The sequence below is a fragment of the Crinia signifera genome, chromosome 2 (assembly GCF_055691185.1).
Source record: "Crinia signifera chromosome 2, ASM5569118v1, whole genome shotgun sequence".
NCBI classification, from domain to species: Eukaryota; Metazoa; Chordata; class Amphibia; order Anura; family Myobatrachidae; genus Crinia; species Crinia signifera.
In genome coordinates this window covers 329,160,321-329,178,044 of record NC_139218.1, presented here as the reverse complement: position 1 = coordinate 329,178,044, position 17,724 = coordinate 329,160,321, and the positions used below count along the sequence as shown (strand labels likewise).

Sequence of the window (17,724 nt, the reverse complement as noted above, 5' to 3'; positions counted from 1 at the left end):
AAACAGCAGCTTCAAGTTGTCGACTGCTGCTACTGCATCTTAAGCTGCCCATACATCTACAGATCGATTGTCAGATTGGGCTGATTGGAACAAAAACCTGGTAATATCTGAGTGACAGTTTTTGGCAGTTTTCCAGCATTTCAAAGCAAATGGTCCACTGTCATCTGCTCTCATCCATTACCAGGATTTTGTTCCAACCAGCCAGATCTGACAAAAAGGGGGGTATTCAATCTGGGCCACTATTTACGACTGGGAAATAGTGGTGAACGCCTATTCAATGCTGTCTTTCCCAACAGCATTGAAGAGGCAGATCGACAGAATGGGCTCGACTTTAAAAACAATCGGGCCCGTTTTGTCGATTTCGGCCGTGAATTGTCGCGATCGCGGCCGTATTTTCAACAATCCACGGCCATTTACGCAGACACGCCCCCTTTTCGCCGATCGCGAAGTGGGACATGGAATCGCGCCTGGTGATCTGCGGTCGAACAAAACGAAAACAGGCCAGGGTCACGGCTGTTGGGCCAGATCGACAGTCGTGATCCGGGATTGAATACCCCACTAAATCTGTAGATGTATGGCCAGCTTTAGTGTTGATGCCACAGCCCAGCACCACTCTCCAAGTCATATGTGCACACAATGGTGCCCCTACCTCCTACCTGCTGAGTAGGCTTGTAGGTGTAATGCCCAAATGATGCACCATTTCTGAGTGAGAGGGCAAACCATATATCACCAGCAGGAATTGCTTCCATACTTTATCCTAATGCTGGCCAGGCACATTTGGCCTTTATGATTTATAAATCTGGGAATTTTACAACCCTTCCCCCCCCCCCACCCCCAGAGTTTACACATATTAAAGGTGCTACAATCATTTACAATGATGCAGCCATGTTGACACTTCTATTACTTTTTCATATAGAAATGTTACACATTTGATTAAATCCATCTTCATTAGTACACCAACAACCAAAAGGGATTTGTAAATACCGCTATTAATTAGTAACAGACATTTTCAAAATTCCAACAAAATAAATACTAAAGAAGAACATACAGTTGAAGTATCTTTATTGTAAATTGTTCTGATTATTTTATAATCAAAAATAAAACAAAAATAATATTTTGTATTCAAGATGCAGATGTCCTCTATTTAACATGGAGATAAAATAGCGCATTGCATCATGCTTGTTTAAAGGGAAAATTTCATTAAATAGATTTAATCTTTACTATATTGACTTATTTTTCCAATTAAGTATTATTGTGATTTTTGCACTGCAAAGTAATAAACCGGTTGTTTAGAATGTAACTGCATTTGGTTATACAATTTTTTTTCACAAATTACACAAATGCCTGATAAGAGGTCACCAGGGTGTGTGGGTTACAAAGGTAAAGGATCCCGACTGACAAGCCAGGGCAATAATACAAGGCCCAACCTGATTTTAATTTACAGATTGCATTTGATTCAGCTTCAGTTCATAGGAGAGCTAGCTTAAAGCTATGTGTGTGTGGGTGAGGAGGCACGTGCCCAGGCACCTCTCTCCCAGGATGCACTGCTCAGCTGATCCCTACCTCTATGCATTTGTGTTCACAGCCTGTCACCACCTATCTTCCCCCTATTCATTTTATCTCCACATTTTTGTTTTTGGCTTTCTCCCCATGGTTATTTGTGGTTAACCGCAAATATTAAGTATCCTCCGAATGTATCACATAGACAGAATCTGCAATCCCTGCTGCGATCCCTCGTGATTGGGGAATGCGATGCTGCTCGATGTGTCATCATCTGGCAGTATAGCAGTGGCTCCTGGTGCTACTGCCATTTTGAGATGCACTGCCGTCAGGGCAATGTGGTCAGCGAGGAACAAAATGATTGTATATTGCAATGCAATCCTGGCCGGTATATGCCTCCAAGATCGCATTGCATATATGATCCCTTAATAAATGGGCCTCCATGTGTTTAACTGCTCCCTCCCCAAAGCTATGTGCATGAACTCAGATGTATATTTACAAACTGACAATTTTCATTGATTTTAGATTTTTTTTTATATTAATTTTTAAATGTTAGTACATGTGTGCTTTAGCCCTGGAAACACAATGGGGTTTATTAACTAAGACAGGTGTTTTATTTCAGATGGGATGTTGCTATGGGCAACCAATCAGATACTATCTGTTATCTTCTAGAAGGTAGTAAATAAATAAGAAGTCTTATTGGTTGCCCATAGCAACATGCAATCTGAAACAGAACTCCCATCATAGTAAATAAGCCCAATATTGATATATAATGGTTTCAAATCAATGGAACATTTTTTATATCTTTCATATTAAATTGCCCACTCTATTATTGTGTATGTCGCCTACTATGCTTTTTTCCATCTTTAAAGCGTCCCTCTTCTCACATCTGCACCCTCCTTCCTCTTGTGCTATTCCTCCTGCGTCTTTCACTTCACCCCTCTTCATGTCTTTCCATCCTCCCCGTCTTGTTGGTAGCTACGTTCAGAAGTGGTGCGAACAAACGGAGGCCTGACCGTGTTCATCGCCAAATAACTGACCAAACAATGGCAGGGAAGCTCAATCTGCTTTTACTAACGCATCATTGCTATTTCTTACTTCAAAGGGTTGTTGACTAAACTGAAGGGCATGTGGGGAGGTCAGCGGTAGTCATGGAGGGTGCTGCCTGTTTCCTTTGTATTGGACCCCTCAATTTCTGATGGCAGCACAGGAGGTCTCTCTGTAGAATGGCATTGCACATTTGCATTCTCTTTAAACAGCCTAGGCCAGGCATGTCCAAACTACGGCCCTCCAGCTGTTGTGAAACTACAAGTCCCAGCATGCCTTGCCACAGTTTTGCTATTAGGAAATGCTAAAACTATGGCAAGGCATGCTGGGATGTGTAGTTTCACAACAGATGGAGGGCCACAGTTTGGACATGCCTGGCCTAGGCATTCAGAGGACATCACGCTTTTATAAGCAGATGAAAGTTAGATTTAATGAAATTTTCCCTTACATTGTCAAGGCCATAGCACCGAAAAAACAACATTACTTTTTCTTTTATTCCACGCCTTCTGATACAATTCTAACCCCATGTAAATGACACAGTGTGTGATTCGACAGATATACAATAAATCTTTCTAGAGGATTGAGTTTAAAACACAAGTGGGTACATACTGTAATTGAGTGCATTGCAAAGGTATAGAGTAAACATTAGCAGCTGTTAGTATACAGTACATTAACAGAGCACGGTAGAAAGACACTGAGCGAGAGTCATACAGGGAGGATAATGTTTGGGCAGCAGAGGCCACAGGAAGCTAACTTGCAGCATGCTGGGAATAAGCTTCAGTTCCTTCGGAGACTGGAAGTGGAAGATAAGGAAGACAAAGCAGAGAGATTAATAGATTAGTGCCAGAAAATGGAGGACAGAGATCAGCTTCCTGCCACAGCCGCCTGGGGGGGCGTTTAACCCAGTGGTTCCGAAATGGTGTGCTGTGGCACCCCGGGGTACCTCAGGACATTTGCAGGACACTTGCAGGGGTGCCTTAGGAGGGTGGTTCCAGGACTCATTCAAATTATGTATGGTCAATGTAATAGGCAAAAATAGTGCTGATGTCTGCGATTCATACAATAGGTGGACAGACTAAAGCAAATCTGGTATCTTACCACATAATTAAACCTAAGTATGACATATAAACACAATTTACTTACTCGGAAACTTAGAAAAAAATATTCAGTTAAGAAACTCTTGGGTCTAGGGTTGCCCTTGTAATAATTCTGATGCTCTAGAGTGCAGTGATTCCAAAGAGTTTGGAAACCACTGCAATAGCCTGTAAAACATTTCCTTTATACAGAGGTAAGCCATTTGTTCACTAGTATGTTTTCTGATCTTTTGTCGGAAACAGTAATGTAAGCCATTGCATCAGCTTGAAATGATCAAAATATGAAGTATAACTTATTTTGCTAATGAATATTAGCAAGCACTGTGGTAAACAGATGAAGCTGGGCCATATATTGGAAATGGAGCAATTGTAATTGCAAACAGGCAGGCCCTAGAGAGAAAGGGACCCCAGCTTGGCTCTTTATTAAGTTATTGGTTTAAGCTTGACATCTATGATGGGAAACAATCTGTTTCTCCCCCATGCATGGCAACATCTGCCATAAACCATTGATGATTTCTGATCATCGATGGTTGATGGCCATCCCTAAGCCTGTTACAGATTTTTAGCTAAGTATGAGTGAAAATATTGGTGGTGGGGAAGGTGGGGAATATATACTGGTGGGGAAGGTGGGGAATATATAGCCATAGCTTCCAGTCTGTACATACACCCATGGCTGCAGCAATAGCATACTTTCTGAGATCCGCTATGTTGATGATCGCAGTAGTGATGGCATTTGTGTTCCCTACTGAATCAGGAAGTAATATGTGACATTCCATTTCAACATTGGGATAACAGGCCTATATTTATGCTTACTGTATTATTGCCAGGGAAATTCCGTAAGTACACTATGAGAAATAAAGATTTTGTATGGCCAGTTAGAGAGACATATAAGCGTCATTGGTTGTATGTTCCCCATGCGTTACCTTGAAGTGTAGGTGAGAGGAGTTATCTTGTGAACGATGTTATTAGCTGGCCGCGGTCTCCTGATGAAGGGGAAATAACTGGGACTGGTCATCAGCCTCGCAGCCACATGGCAGGTCACTTCTGCATGAGAAAACATGTCAGAGCCTCAACACTCTCCCACCAATACACCCACATGTCAGAGCCTCAACACTCTCCCATCAATACACCCACATGTCAGAGCCTCAACACTCTCCCACTAATACACCCACATGTCAGAGCCTCAACACTCTCCCACTAATACACCCACATGTCAGAGCCTCAACACTCTCCCACTAATACACCCACATGTCAGAGCCTCAACCCTCTCCCACTAATACACCCACATGTCAGAGCCTCAACACTCTCCCACTAATACACCCACATGTCAGAGCCTCAACACTCTCCCACTAATACACCCACACGTCAGAGCCTCAACACTCTCCCACTAATACACCCACATGTCAGAGCCTCAAACTCTCCCACTAATACACCCACATGTCAGAGCCTCAACCCTCTCCCACCAATACACCCACATGTCAGAGCCTCAACACTCTCCCACTAATACACCCACATGTCAGAGCCTCAACACTCTCCCACTAATACACCCACATATCAGAGCCTCAACACTCTCCCATCAATACACCCACATGTCAGAGCCTCAACACTCTCCCACTAATACACCCACATGTCAGAGCCTCAACACTCTCCCACCAATACACCCACATGTCAGAGCCTCAACACTCTCCCACTAATACACCCACATGTCAGAGCCTCAACACTCTCCCATCAATACACCCACATATCAGAGCCTCAACACTCTCCCATCAATACACCCACATGTCAGAGCCTCAACCCTCTCCCACTAATACACCCACATGTCAGAGCCTCAACACTCTCCCACTAATACACCCACATGTCAGAGCCTCAACACTCTCCCACCAATACACCCACACGTCAGAGCCTCAACACTCTCCCACTAATACACCCACATGTCAGAGCCTCAACACTCTCCCACTAATACACCCACATGTCAGAGCCTCAACCCTCTCCCACCAATACACCCACATGTCAGAGCCTCAACACTCTCCCACTAATACACCCACATGTCAGAGCCTCAACCCTCTCCCACTAATACACCCACATGTCAGAGCCTCAACACTCTCCCACTAATACACCCACATGTCAGAGCCTCAACCCTCTCCCACTAATACACCCACATGTCAGAGCCTCACTCTCCCACTAATACACCCACATGTCAGCCTCACTCTCCCACTAATACACCCACATGTCAGCCTCAACCCTCTCCCACTAATACACCCACATGTCAGAGCCTCAACCCTCTCCCACTAATACACCCACATGTCAGAGCCTCAACCCTCTCCCACTAATACACCCACATGTCAGAGCCTCAACACTCTCCCACTAATACATCCACAAGTCAGAGCCTCAACACTCTCCCACTAATACACCCACATGTCAGAGCCTCAACACTCTCCCTTCAATACACCCACATGTCAGAGCCTCAACACTCTCCCATCAATACACCCACATGTCAGAGCCTCAACACTCTCCCACTAATACACCCACATGTCAGAGCCTCAACCCTCTCCCACCAATACACCCACATGTCAGAGCCTCAACACTCTCCCACTAATACACCCACATGTCAGAGCCTCAACACTCTCCCACTAATACACCCACATGTCAGAGCCTCAACCCTCTCCCACTAATACACCCACATGTCAGAGCCTCAACACTCTCCCACTAATACACCCACATGTCAGAGCCTCAACCCTCTCCCACTAATACACCCACATGTCAGAGCCTCACTCTCCCACTAATACACCCACATGTCAGCCTCACTCTCCCACTAATACACCCACATGTCAGCCTCAACCCTCTCCCACTAATACACCCACATGTCAGAGCCTCAACACTCTACCACTAATACACCCGGGAACTTTCCAATATTAAATTAACAGCACATATAAATCCAACAGTGTGCAGGTTGAAGATTGAGACCCAAGAAGAAATGTTTCCAGCCAGCGAGTACAATGGCTTATACTAATGTGAGTATCAGTATGGGTGCACGCACTTAGTTGTTCTGCCCAGTGTTTCTGCCTCCACAGCTGCAGTCACGTCTCATTACCACTAGTATTGGCACTTATGGTGTGTACACACAGTGAGATTTGGCATGAGATTTTGACAATATAGTCAAAATTGCATCAGGATCACACGCAGATCACATGCAGATTGCACAGGTTTTTTAACCTTCCGATCCTGATGCGCGCTCCCGCACAGCACAAATCAAAGCCAGATAGAAAGGGCTGCATTGACTATATAGTACAGATCCGTACTATATAATCAAAATTGTATGCATGTTTCATGGCTTGCCATGCGATTTGATCCTGATGCGATCCGATCGCATTAGGATCGAATAGCACGGGCGTCGACCGTGTGTACACACCATTACACCGGCCACAAGCTGAAATGGCCATTTTGGTGTCACCAGAATGCCCACAGGAATAGAGAAGCAGTAGCACAGGGAACCACCACACCTGCGCGGCCTGGCATGTGCTCTGCTTGCTAGCAAACACTAGATGTGTCCACATTTGTACTCGCATCTGACTCAGGTTATACATATATGGACTTCCGAGTAACAAGTGTTATTGTACAGTGTGTTTATATCTGTAGCTCGAAGTAGCAACTGAAAGCAGCTCATATCACTGTGACAAATTACCACTCATACATTACCCAACGCTGTACACCTGTGACTCACCTGTTATCATTGATGTCTGTAGCATTGCCTGTTGTGAACACAATGGGATAAAACTCATTTAATTCTCTGAAAATGATTAACATTCATGTATGACAGGTAGTGACACAATTTATGACCCTCACTGCTGTCTACATCAAGATATAATATAATATGCAGGACAGGAAGTTGATTACATGAAACCATTTATATTTACATATTTGGTTTTCGTGTCATTATATTTACTGATTTGTACATTACTGTGCAGAATATAGCTGTCCATATCTGTTTGCATAATTATGCTCCAATGAGCAGTAATCACTGCCCAACCTGTTGTTGGAATTTGCAGTACAGTTACTATGGTACTTGTGTAGTTTGGCGGCGCCCATCGCATACCATAAGGCATACGATGGTATGCGATGCGACGCGATATCGCGCGACATTGTACAATGCCATACAATTTTAAAATTGTATGACATTGTATATGGCATACAATGCCATACAATGCGATGCGATTAAACATTGTATAAGCACCCTAATGGGTGCTTACAATGTTAAATGCACCCCCCGCCACCCCCCCCCCACTATAAACGTGAACCCGAAGCGTGGCGAGCTCAGCGAGCCCGCGAGGGGCGGCGGTACGCATCCTCCGACCTTTTCATACCCCCACTATCCACGTCGGCGTGGAGTTGAGAATAGAAAGTGTGGCGAGCGCAGCGAGCCACCGAGCCCGAAGCGTGGCGTGCGCAGGGGACGCGGATACCTGTGAAGGCCGCGAGGGGACTCCGATACCTGTGAAGGTATCCGCGTCCCCTCGTGGGGCTTGCTGCGCTCGCCACGCTTCGGGCTCGGTGGTTTGCTGCGCTCGCCACACTTTATATTCTCAACTCCATGCCGACGTGGATAGTGGGGGTATGAAAAGGTCGGAGGACGCGTACCGCCGCCCCTCGCGGGCTCACTGCGCTCGCCACGCTTCGGGTTCACGTTTATAGTGGGGGAGTGGCGTGGGGGTGCATTTAACATTGTAAGCACCCATTAGGGTGCTTATACAATCTTTCATCGCATAGGGGGAAAAAATCGCGTCGCATCGCATCGGGTGCATGGCATGCGATGCGATTAAAACATTGAGCGATGGAGATCGGGGGCGCCGCCAAAATACACAAGTACCGTTACTATTTTGGGCAATGACACCAGGTGCGGGTGGACATGTTGTTTACACACACCAGTGAAAAGGGGCATGGCTTAGAAGGTTGGAGGTGTGGCCTTTCATGTAAGGGGCATAGACTTGCAGCAAAAATCCTTGTTTCCGTCACTCTGGGGTTTCAGGAGATGCAAGCTGTCCCCGGGGTGTGTATGTATGTATGTACAGTATGTATGTATGTATGTATGTATGCAAGCATGTTGTTTGTGTGTGTGTGTCTATATATATATATATATATATATATATATATATGCATGCTGTGTGTATGCTCTGTGTTTGTATATGTATGATATGTGTGTGTTGGGTGTATGTATGCTTTGTGTGTGTGCATTGGGTGTTTGTATGCTGCGTTCGTGTGTGTTGATTGTATGTCTATATGCTATGTGTGCGCAATGGGTGTATGTATGCTGTGTGCATGTGTTTTGAATGTATGTATGCTGTGTGTTGGGTGTATGTATGCTATGTGTGTGTGTGCATTGGTTGTATGTATGCTGTGTGTGTTTAGTTAGTCCTTAGGCCACAACCCCTTTGTTGTAAGTACCCTGGGACCCTTGGAGCCTTAATACGGCTCTGTGTGTGGGAGGAATGTGGGATAATGCAAGTAGAACATGTGACTCTTGTGTTCACCTCCTAGTACAGATGCTTGGATAGAAAATGGTTATGGCCTACTATAAAATATAAAATGTGGTCCTTTAGATATCTTACCATTATCCACATTCATCTTCTGGTAGGAAGTCAAGCTGCTAGTGGAAGAACTGCTCCTTGCAGTGGAACATGGGTTGGTGAAACTAGACCGGAAAGACAGACCAATAAATATACCTGATGTATACTGTGTGTTTATTTATGAGACTTTGGGGGAAATGTACTAATATCCGGAAATACGGCCGATGACGGGTACAAATTTATATGACTAGCATCAGCCGTATATAAATCGGGGAAATAAAATTCATAAATAGGGCAGCTGCATGCAGCCGTATTTGTATTTGGCGGCAGTATATCAGTCAATCTGTGCAGGCTGCAGTGTAAAAAAAATAGTTCAAATAATTTTTTTTTAAAAAAAGTCCGTAACCAGCCCTGGGCCGAAAGAGCCGGTCCTGGTTTTAAAAATTCTGGGAACAATCTGAATAGGGGTTCCCTGTAATTTTTAAAACCACCATCAGGCTGAAGGGTCCCTGCCTGGGCTGACCATTCAGGGGGTAAATGCTTCAGCCGTTGGACCTTATATAATAAGTGTCCCCTGGCTGTGGCATTACCCTGCTGGCTGGTTGGGCCCGGTGCTGGTTTGTCCCCTGTATTCGAATGAATGGCGATTCCTACTCGTATTCTCTTGATGGCGTATGCATTCGTATTCCTAATTAGGAACAGGCATATGCCTGTCAAAAGAATACGAATAACCATATTTCAGGCATAGCAAATGCCCAAAATACGTGTAGGCAATCGTATTTCCATATGACTGCCTACGAATACGCCTATTTCAGGCGTATTTGCCTTAGTAAATTTCCCCCTTTAAGTTACTGAATGTAATGTTGTAGAAATGAATATAAACCAAAAGGTTTACTTAAAACACATAAAACACATACAAGACTGAGGTTAAAAAGTCAGTTAAAAAAAATGAATAAATAAATAAAGCAAAAATAGGTCAACCGCAATAAATCAGCTTTTCCAGGATAGGACATGAAGTCATATATTATCTCAGTATCCAGTCGATTAGCAGTGTTTAGGTAGACAGTCATTAGATTTTAGGTAGACAGTCATTAGATTGACCACTAATGGTCGACAGGTTTACACATGAAAATGGTTGACATGGTCTAGGTCGAATTGACAAATGGTCGACACAATTAAAAGTCGACATGTCAATGGTCCACACAAGTTTTTCATCCTTTTCCTTCTTTTTCATTAAACTGACTCATTCTTACTTCACGATCCCAGTTTGCATAAAGGGAGAATACAATAGTGTGCTGCACTGCTGAAGCTTCTACTAGCACAGCCACTGCATGATGTGCAGGCAATTGGCAAGGCTTCCATCCCACCAAATCACTCAGTGACTGCTGATGGAGGCAGGCTGGATAACAACACAGTATACCATAGCATTGCCAGAGAGCTTTCAGGTGGTATTCTGTGGGAATGCCTTTAGGGTGCGAATATGAAATCATTAGGCTTTGGTTGGCCAACTAAAACATTATCTGATTTTGAACAACTAAATGGCAAGTATCTTCTCGAGTGGTCCCACAAATATTTTTGGACCCTTGCAATCGATGCAGAAACCTTTTTCCAGCCCACCATAGTGTACAGCCACTGTTGAGAACAGTTTATAGGCTGATAGTAATTTATATAATCAAGCAGATTAGTGAAATTTAGCCACCTTACGGTCTGGTTGATTGTAATGTTAGTGGGCATCTTAAGGCAGCAAGTGGCACCTAACATGCACCACACACCACATAGCTACCATCTCAGACACATGTGATGCATTGAACTAAGGTCTTTGTAAATCAGGGTGCTGTCCAGTAATACAGAAGAGTGCTAGAGATAATGGGTACTATATTACAGGACTTGGAGATGTTGGACACTACAGATCTTGGAGATGATGGATGTTTAATGCCACAATACAAATCATAAGGTGATGGATGATGGATATTTTAGATACAAAAGAAAGATACATTTGAAATACAATTATATATCTCATACTTACAACGTATCATTGGTAGGACTGGAGGAATGCATGTACATATTTTGGTATTGCTGGAAGATGTTATTAGTGTAACTAAGTGAATCGGAACTACGGACTCCATAAGAACTGGTGGGGGAAGATGCAGGGTAGTGTCCAGGTCGGATTGGTTTGGCTGCAAAGAAAACAGATTATTTCAGCATATATTTCCCTCTCTCACAAATATGAATGGACAGTTTCTCTGAGATTAAGATATCTAAGTATACTGAATAATGAAACACAGGTTTAGAATTTGATGGTCTCATGTGAGTACCAGGGACCACTACTGACTTGGAAGTTGGAGGCTTAAAACATGCCGGTTTAATTAAGGATTTCTGCATAAAGAACAATACAATATATACTTGCTCAAATAACGTCTTTGACAGAATTAACAGAAAGCAAGTATGTCTTTGCGGAAAATTACAAATACTGAAAAAGAACTCAATGATAATAACTGAAGAAGGTCGGCGTTTGAAAAATAATTGGGTCCAGAATATACAGTAGCTCAGTGGTCGGGGGAACCGGGGTAAATTACCCAAAAATGGGGTAAAACTTAAATTCCTGGGGGTAATTGATGGTCGCATATGAATATATATGCATGCCCGGCTGTGTCTCAGCAGTGCGACCGCCCATTACCCCTAGAAATAAAATATGATTTCCTTTCAATTCAAGGGGGTAACATCGGCGTATCTAAGTATATTTTGGGATAAAAGGTAAAAAAGTTCCCTGACCCCCACAGTAGCTGAAAGAAGTTGAGAATTTGAGTACGGTAATATGACTGGAAGAAGTTTATACAGTATGACGAAGAACTGGATCTGGAGTACTGAACTGGAAGAAGGTAATATGATGAAGAACTGGATCTGCAGTACTGAACTGTAAGAAGTTTATACTGTATGATGTATAATGAAGGTAGGTACCGAAGAAGAGGAAGGTGCTGTATACAGGCTAGTCAGTCCACGAGGTCAAAGAGCAGGAAGGGCGTCAACCTGGCAAACTATATTGCTACCCACAACCAAGATGGTGGCACTGCTCCGGACCCCACTGCAGCCACAGCCCCAGGACCCAACTCCAAACACTACCAATTTACACCCCCACCTGTACGGCCACTACTAAACCTTGCTGACTGCACAGAGAGCCACCGCCAGAGGGGTGAGTAGCAGACCTGTGGAGTCCCATGGTGGCTGCCCATGACAGTATCCTCCCCTTTTCAGACGACCTCCTGGCACTTACGAGACTTATATGGATTACTGAGGAAGAATTGACTAACCAGACTAGGAGCATGCAAGTCAGAAGTGTTGACTCAATAATTTTCCTCTGGGCCATAGCCTGACCATTCCTCCAAAAACTGTAATCGAGAACCTCGACTACAACAATCCAGAATTTTTTTATACATCAAATTCTGTCTCCTTTTTAGTGTGGATCACCGGAGATTTAAGGGGCTTGGTTTGAAATGGTGTTAATTTAAAAGGTTTTAAGAGGGAGATATGAAAGGAGTTGAAATTTTCATGTATGGCGGAAGCTTCAATCTATAGGCAACTGAATTGTTGACTTGTGTAATAACAAGAGTTCAATGAAACTCGGGGCAAATTTCATGGAAGGAAGACAAAGACGCAGGTTCCGGGTGGAAAGCCAAACTCAATCCTCTACTTTCAATGGAGGTACAGCTTGTCTTTTTCTTATCTTCTGATTTTTTGGAGTGGAGAGAAGACTTCATCAGAGCAGAGTGAACGTCAGACCAGACTAGAGAATTGACAAAGAGAAGATGAGACAGCATGCAAATAAAAAACTGGTAAACTAAAAAATTCAGGAGTGGGAATTTGTCTCCCATAAACAGTAAAGAAAGGGCTGGTTCCTGAGGATGCGTGGTAAGAATTATTATGGGCAAATTCAGCCCATGGTTATAGGTCTAACCAATCGTCTTGAGACAAAGAAATGTAGAGTCGTAGAAAACCTTCTGAATCTCGCTTTATTCGCTCTGTTTGATCATTAGTATTTGGCTGGTATGCCGTGGAGAATTTGAGTTGAATCTGTACATCATGACCTCCAAAATTTAGCCACAAATTGTATACCTTGATTTGAGATCATTTCTGTTGGTAGTATGTGTAATTTAAATATGGTAGAAATGAAAAGATGAGCCAGAGTAGGGGTGAAAGGTAGGCCTTTCAATGGAAAGAAGTGAGTCATTTTCAAGAACCTGTCTATAACGAGCCAGATTTCTGTGTGACCTTTGGATGCCAGTAGATCTGTAATGAAGTCCATTGACAAATCGGTCCATGGTTGAGTTGAAATGCTCAAAGGACTAAGAGTTCAAGATGGAGATTGACGGGATGTCTTAGGTTGGGTGCACTTGATACAAGAAGTAATTGTACTGGTTATATCCATACACATGGTTGGTCACCAATAGGATCTTTGTAGGAAGGCATCTTGAATTCCAGAATGCCTTTAAAAGTGGTTGGTGCAGTCCAGTCCCGGATGGCTTTGACTTTCTCAGGATCTACAACTCGGTGCCGGATAAAATATGCTCAAGGAATGGGATAGAGGATACCTCAAAGATGCACTTCTCCAACTTGCAAAAAAGATGATTGTTTTGTAAACGAGAGAGCACCTCCTTGACAATCAGACAATGGGAAGAAATATCGGAAAAGATTAGTATGTCGTTCAGGTAAATTATGAAAGATTTGGAATGAAGATCTCTGAAAATGTCATTTATGAACTGCTAGAAGACAGAGGGGACATTGCACAACCTAAAGGGCATTATTAGGTACTCATAGTGCCCATCGTGGGTATTGAAGGCCATCTTCCACTCGTCCCCAGATTGAATGCAAATAAAGGTGTATGCTCCCCTCAAATCTAATTTAGAAAAGATTTTGGCTGTAATGATTTTGTCAAAAAGTTTGGTAATCAATGGGCGAGGATAATGTTTTTTTTTTTATGGTGATATCATTCAGACCTCGATAATTGATGTACAGTATGGACGTTTTTTCTTTTTGACAAAAAAAAACAAAAAGGCCCCAGCAGGGGAAGTAGAATGTCTAATGAAACCTTTCTGTAAATTTCCCTGAATATTTTCAGCCACAGCTTCCAGGATGGATAAAGGATAAGTTCCCGTCCTGGGAATTAACTCGATGGGACAAACCCACTTACAATGAGGAGAAAGCTTATCTGCTCCGCCTTTACTGAAGATGTTTTTGGAACACTGTATATTTTAGGAGAGTTATTGTGGATCTTGTGTAGTGTTGTTTGTACATTTTATTTAACAATTAAAACATTTGATTTTAGCTGTACTTCACTATTATATTTTTATAGATTTTCATGTAACTATCTCCTTAACCAGAGGTTGAATGGGAAGACTCTTCGGGCTCAAGAAAGGGCAAAGATAGATATTTACTCTCACTCTGTTTTGGCACACAATGTTTGGTTAGGTGAAGGTACCTTCAAAGAGACTTAAACCTTGTTCTGCTGCTTGTTATGTGCACATAATTTATCCTCACAATTTTACACTTATACAATTGAAATAGTCTGTTAACAGAACATAACAATACATACAGGCAATGAGATTGACAAGCTAAAGCACAATGAATATAGAACTTATTATAGACCAGGCCAGGCTTCCTACCAATTTGTGCCGTGTGTGTGCGTTTCACTGTATTCTTGTAGCGTACAGCCTCCTTAATGCGGTCCACCTCTTGTTGGTACCTTCGCTTGTCCTTCATTGCACCTTCCTTTGCCTCTTTTAATGCACCCTCCAGGGCCTTAACTCTCTCAGCTGTAGCCCGAAGACGTTTTTCCAGTTTAGGAAGCTCACAACGAAGATCTGCATTGTCACGAACCAGCTGGGAGACACCATAAGGAATGACAGATTACAAACATGACCATTAGCTTAATCTTTAAAATAACCTTTACCATTCTGGGCACAACTATGTAAATGGTCACCTGCAAACTAGGTGCAGAGAACATCACCAAATGCAGTTTTGAGACACATTTATCACAGTGCTCTAATTTATAACATGTTTTTTTTCTGGAAAATCACTCATTACAATTTAGAAAATGCATCCCAATGTTTCCCCCGTTTTTTAGACACATTTTGATTATGAAATGATCATACTAACACATTTGTGAGTTCTTTACCGGGAAAGGTGTAAAACTTAGGACGGGATGTATTAATATACATCGCCGCCCTTTACCTGACAGCCGCCGCGATGTTGCAGCATATGTACTAACATATGCGGCTAGCATCGGGTTGCGATAATGGAGACCCCCGTGATACCTGTGATGTGGTCTGCGGGGGTCTCCGTCACATCCCGGCGGCTGCCAGTGTCCCCTTGCGTCTCTTCCTCCTGCAGCCGGATGTCCTCCCGGCTGTGACACCTGCTGGGGGAGGAGGAGATCAGGAGGACAGGGGGGGGGGGGGGGCGCGCAGAGGCCATAGACGACCATAGGCTTCTATAGGGTAGACGGGTAATGGTAAATAGGAAAACGCAGTAAAACCCCCCGTTTTACCGCATTTTCCCTTTAGTACATCCCGCCCTTAGTATGAAACTCTGATTCAAAATTCTTTGAGACCCAAAATATGATGGCAACTTTATTTCACTATTATGTTTTTACCCACAGCGCTGCACAGGAAAGCACTGAAACATCAGGGCCAAATGTAATACGGTGTGAGAGATTTGGGGCGAGTTTTCCCATTTTTTAAAGCGGCAATCAGATATGTTCCCCATGTCTGTGACCCTCATTAGAGTACATCTAGTATATATATCAGTACTGTTACTGGCTACCTAGCTGGCTGTGCAATCACCATGTGGCGCCGCTGATTGGCTGACTGGGTGCTGCACAGCTCAGTAATTATATGGTCCCCATGTCTGTGCTCCTCATTAGAGTACATCTAGTTTATATATATCAGTACTGTTACTGGCTGTGCAATCACCATGTGGCGCCGCTGAATGGCTGCCTGGGTACGGCACAGCTCGGTAAATATGTTCCCCATGTCCGTGTCCCTCATTAGAATGCGTCTTGTGCATATCTGTATGTGTGATGTACATTTGTACTGCCATTGTTGCCTGTTCCTTGTACTGATAACCCTTTGTATTGCAGTATGTGCATTGTTATTTTTATTGTCTGTAAAGCGCCTTGAGTCCTGTTGGAGAAAGTGCGCTATATAAATAAAACTTACTTACTTACTTACATGGGAAAAATCAACCTGGTTTAAAAAAAATGGTAACACTCTCCCAAAATCTCCCACTTTCTGATTCCCTATTCCCTATTACAATTGGCCCCAGATAATTTAGAAAATAACCACTGATCATCAGAAAATGGCCATTTATTTTTCAAAACATAAGCATTTTCCGACTGGCTATTCCCTGATAATAGGGGAGATGTGCCAAGTCTTGAAGAGTGATAAAATGGAGAGATAAAGTAAATCAGCCAATCAGCTCATAACTACCATGTTATAGACTTTGTTTGAAAAATTACAGGATCTGATTGGTTAGTACCTTTTCCCTCTCCACTTTATCTCTTTCCAAAGCTTAGTACATATGCCCCTATATGTTTTTTTTTTTACTACACATCCCAGCACGTGCTGCCACAGTTTTGCTGTCAGGGCATGTTAAAAGTGTAGCAGGACGTGCTGAGATGTGCCATTCAGCAGCAGCTGGAGAATACTTATTGACCACCTCTTAAATCATAGAAAGGAAAACTGAGACTCCTCTGTGGCTGAATAACCACAACTCCCAGCATGTTCTGTCAGGGTGTGCTGGGACTTGAATTTCCACATCATCTAGCATGCCACACTTCACCCAATTCATGTTTAAATAGTTACGTGTTGCAAGAACAAATGTTACTAAACACATCCTCTACTCCTCCCTAGACTGAGCAATAGTTTCCAAAAATAAGATCCGAATTCTAGACATTTCAATATTTTAGCTGGCATACAGATGCAAACAGTCTTTCAGGACATATACTGTACTATTTCAACCAGTTGTAACAGTCGTTTGACAGAAATATTTATCACATTGTTCGTTTGGCATAAGGAAATATATCATGAATAAATAATATTTTTATTATTTTAATAACTCAGTGCATGAATTACATTGCGTGTCCTCCTTAGGGAATACAGTTATCGCTAATGTAAGTATCTATACCACATGCATTTGGTTATGATTCATCAAATAGCATGCAAGCACAGCAGTGGCTAAATGCAAGCAAATCTAGAAGCCGGTGACTATACAGGATGCAAATCTGTGCATGACAAGCCGAGTGACAGCAAGAGGTTCGCATCTAAACGGCGTCCACCAAATGCAGGTGTGGAAATACCACCAATGACTGAGAATACCCACAGTGGTGGAAGAACCATAAATTATTATGAATACAAGGAAAAAGCACCGATAACAGGAAACATCAGTGAATACAATGGATATATCAAATGAACAGGTCAAAAGACCCTCAGTGACTGGGAATACCACCATTGATGTTAATGAAATAGCTA

The 17,724-nt window shown here is 43.0% G+C and overlaps 1 protein-coding gene across 2 annotated transcripts in view; it reads right to left on the bottom strand.

The window, feature by feature from the left end:
• Window positions 1–1,045: 1,045 nt before the first annotated feature.
• KIF5A (kinesin family member 5A) overlaps window positions 1,046–17,724 on the bottom strand; it is a 150,405-nt gene continuing 133,726 nt past the window's right edge. For both annotated transcript variants that reach the window (XM_083169389.1, XM_083169390.1), the window contains 6 exons: window positions 14,860–15,076; window positions 11,229–11,379; window positions 9,245–9,327; window positions 7,363–7,390; window positions 4,565–4,685; window positions 1,046–3,340 (listed from right to left, as the gene is read on the bottom strand). In XM_083169389.1, the coding sequence (XP_083025515.1) occupies window positions 4,607–4,685; window positions 7,363–7,390; window positions 9,245–9,327; window positions 11,229–11,379; window positions 14,860–15,076 (558 nt within the window). In that variant the 3' untranslated portion in view covers window positions 1,046–3,340; window positions 4,565–4,606. The remainder of the gene's footprint in view (window positions 3,341–4,564; window positions 4,686–7,362; window positions 7,391–9,244; window positions 9,328–11,228; window positions 11,380–14,859; window positions 15,077–17,724) is intronic.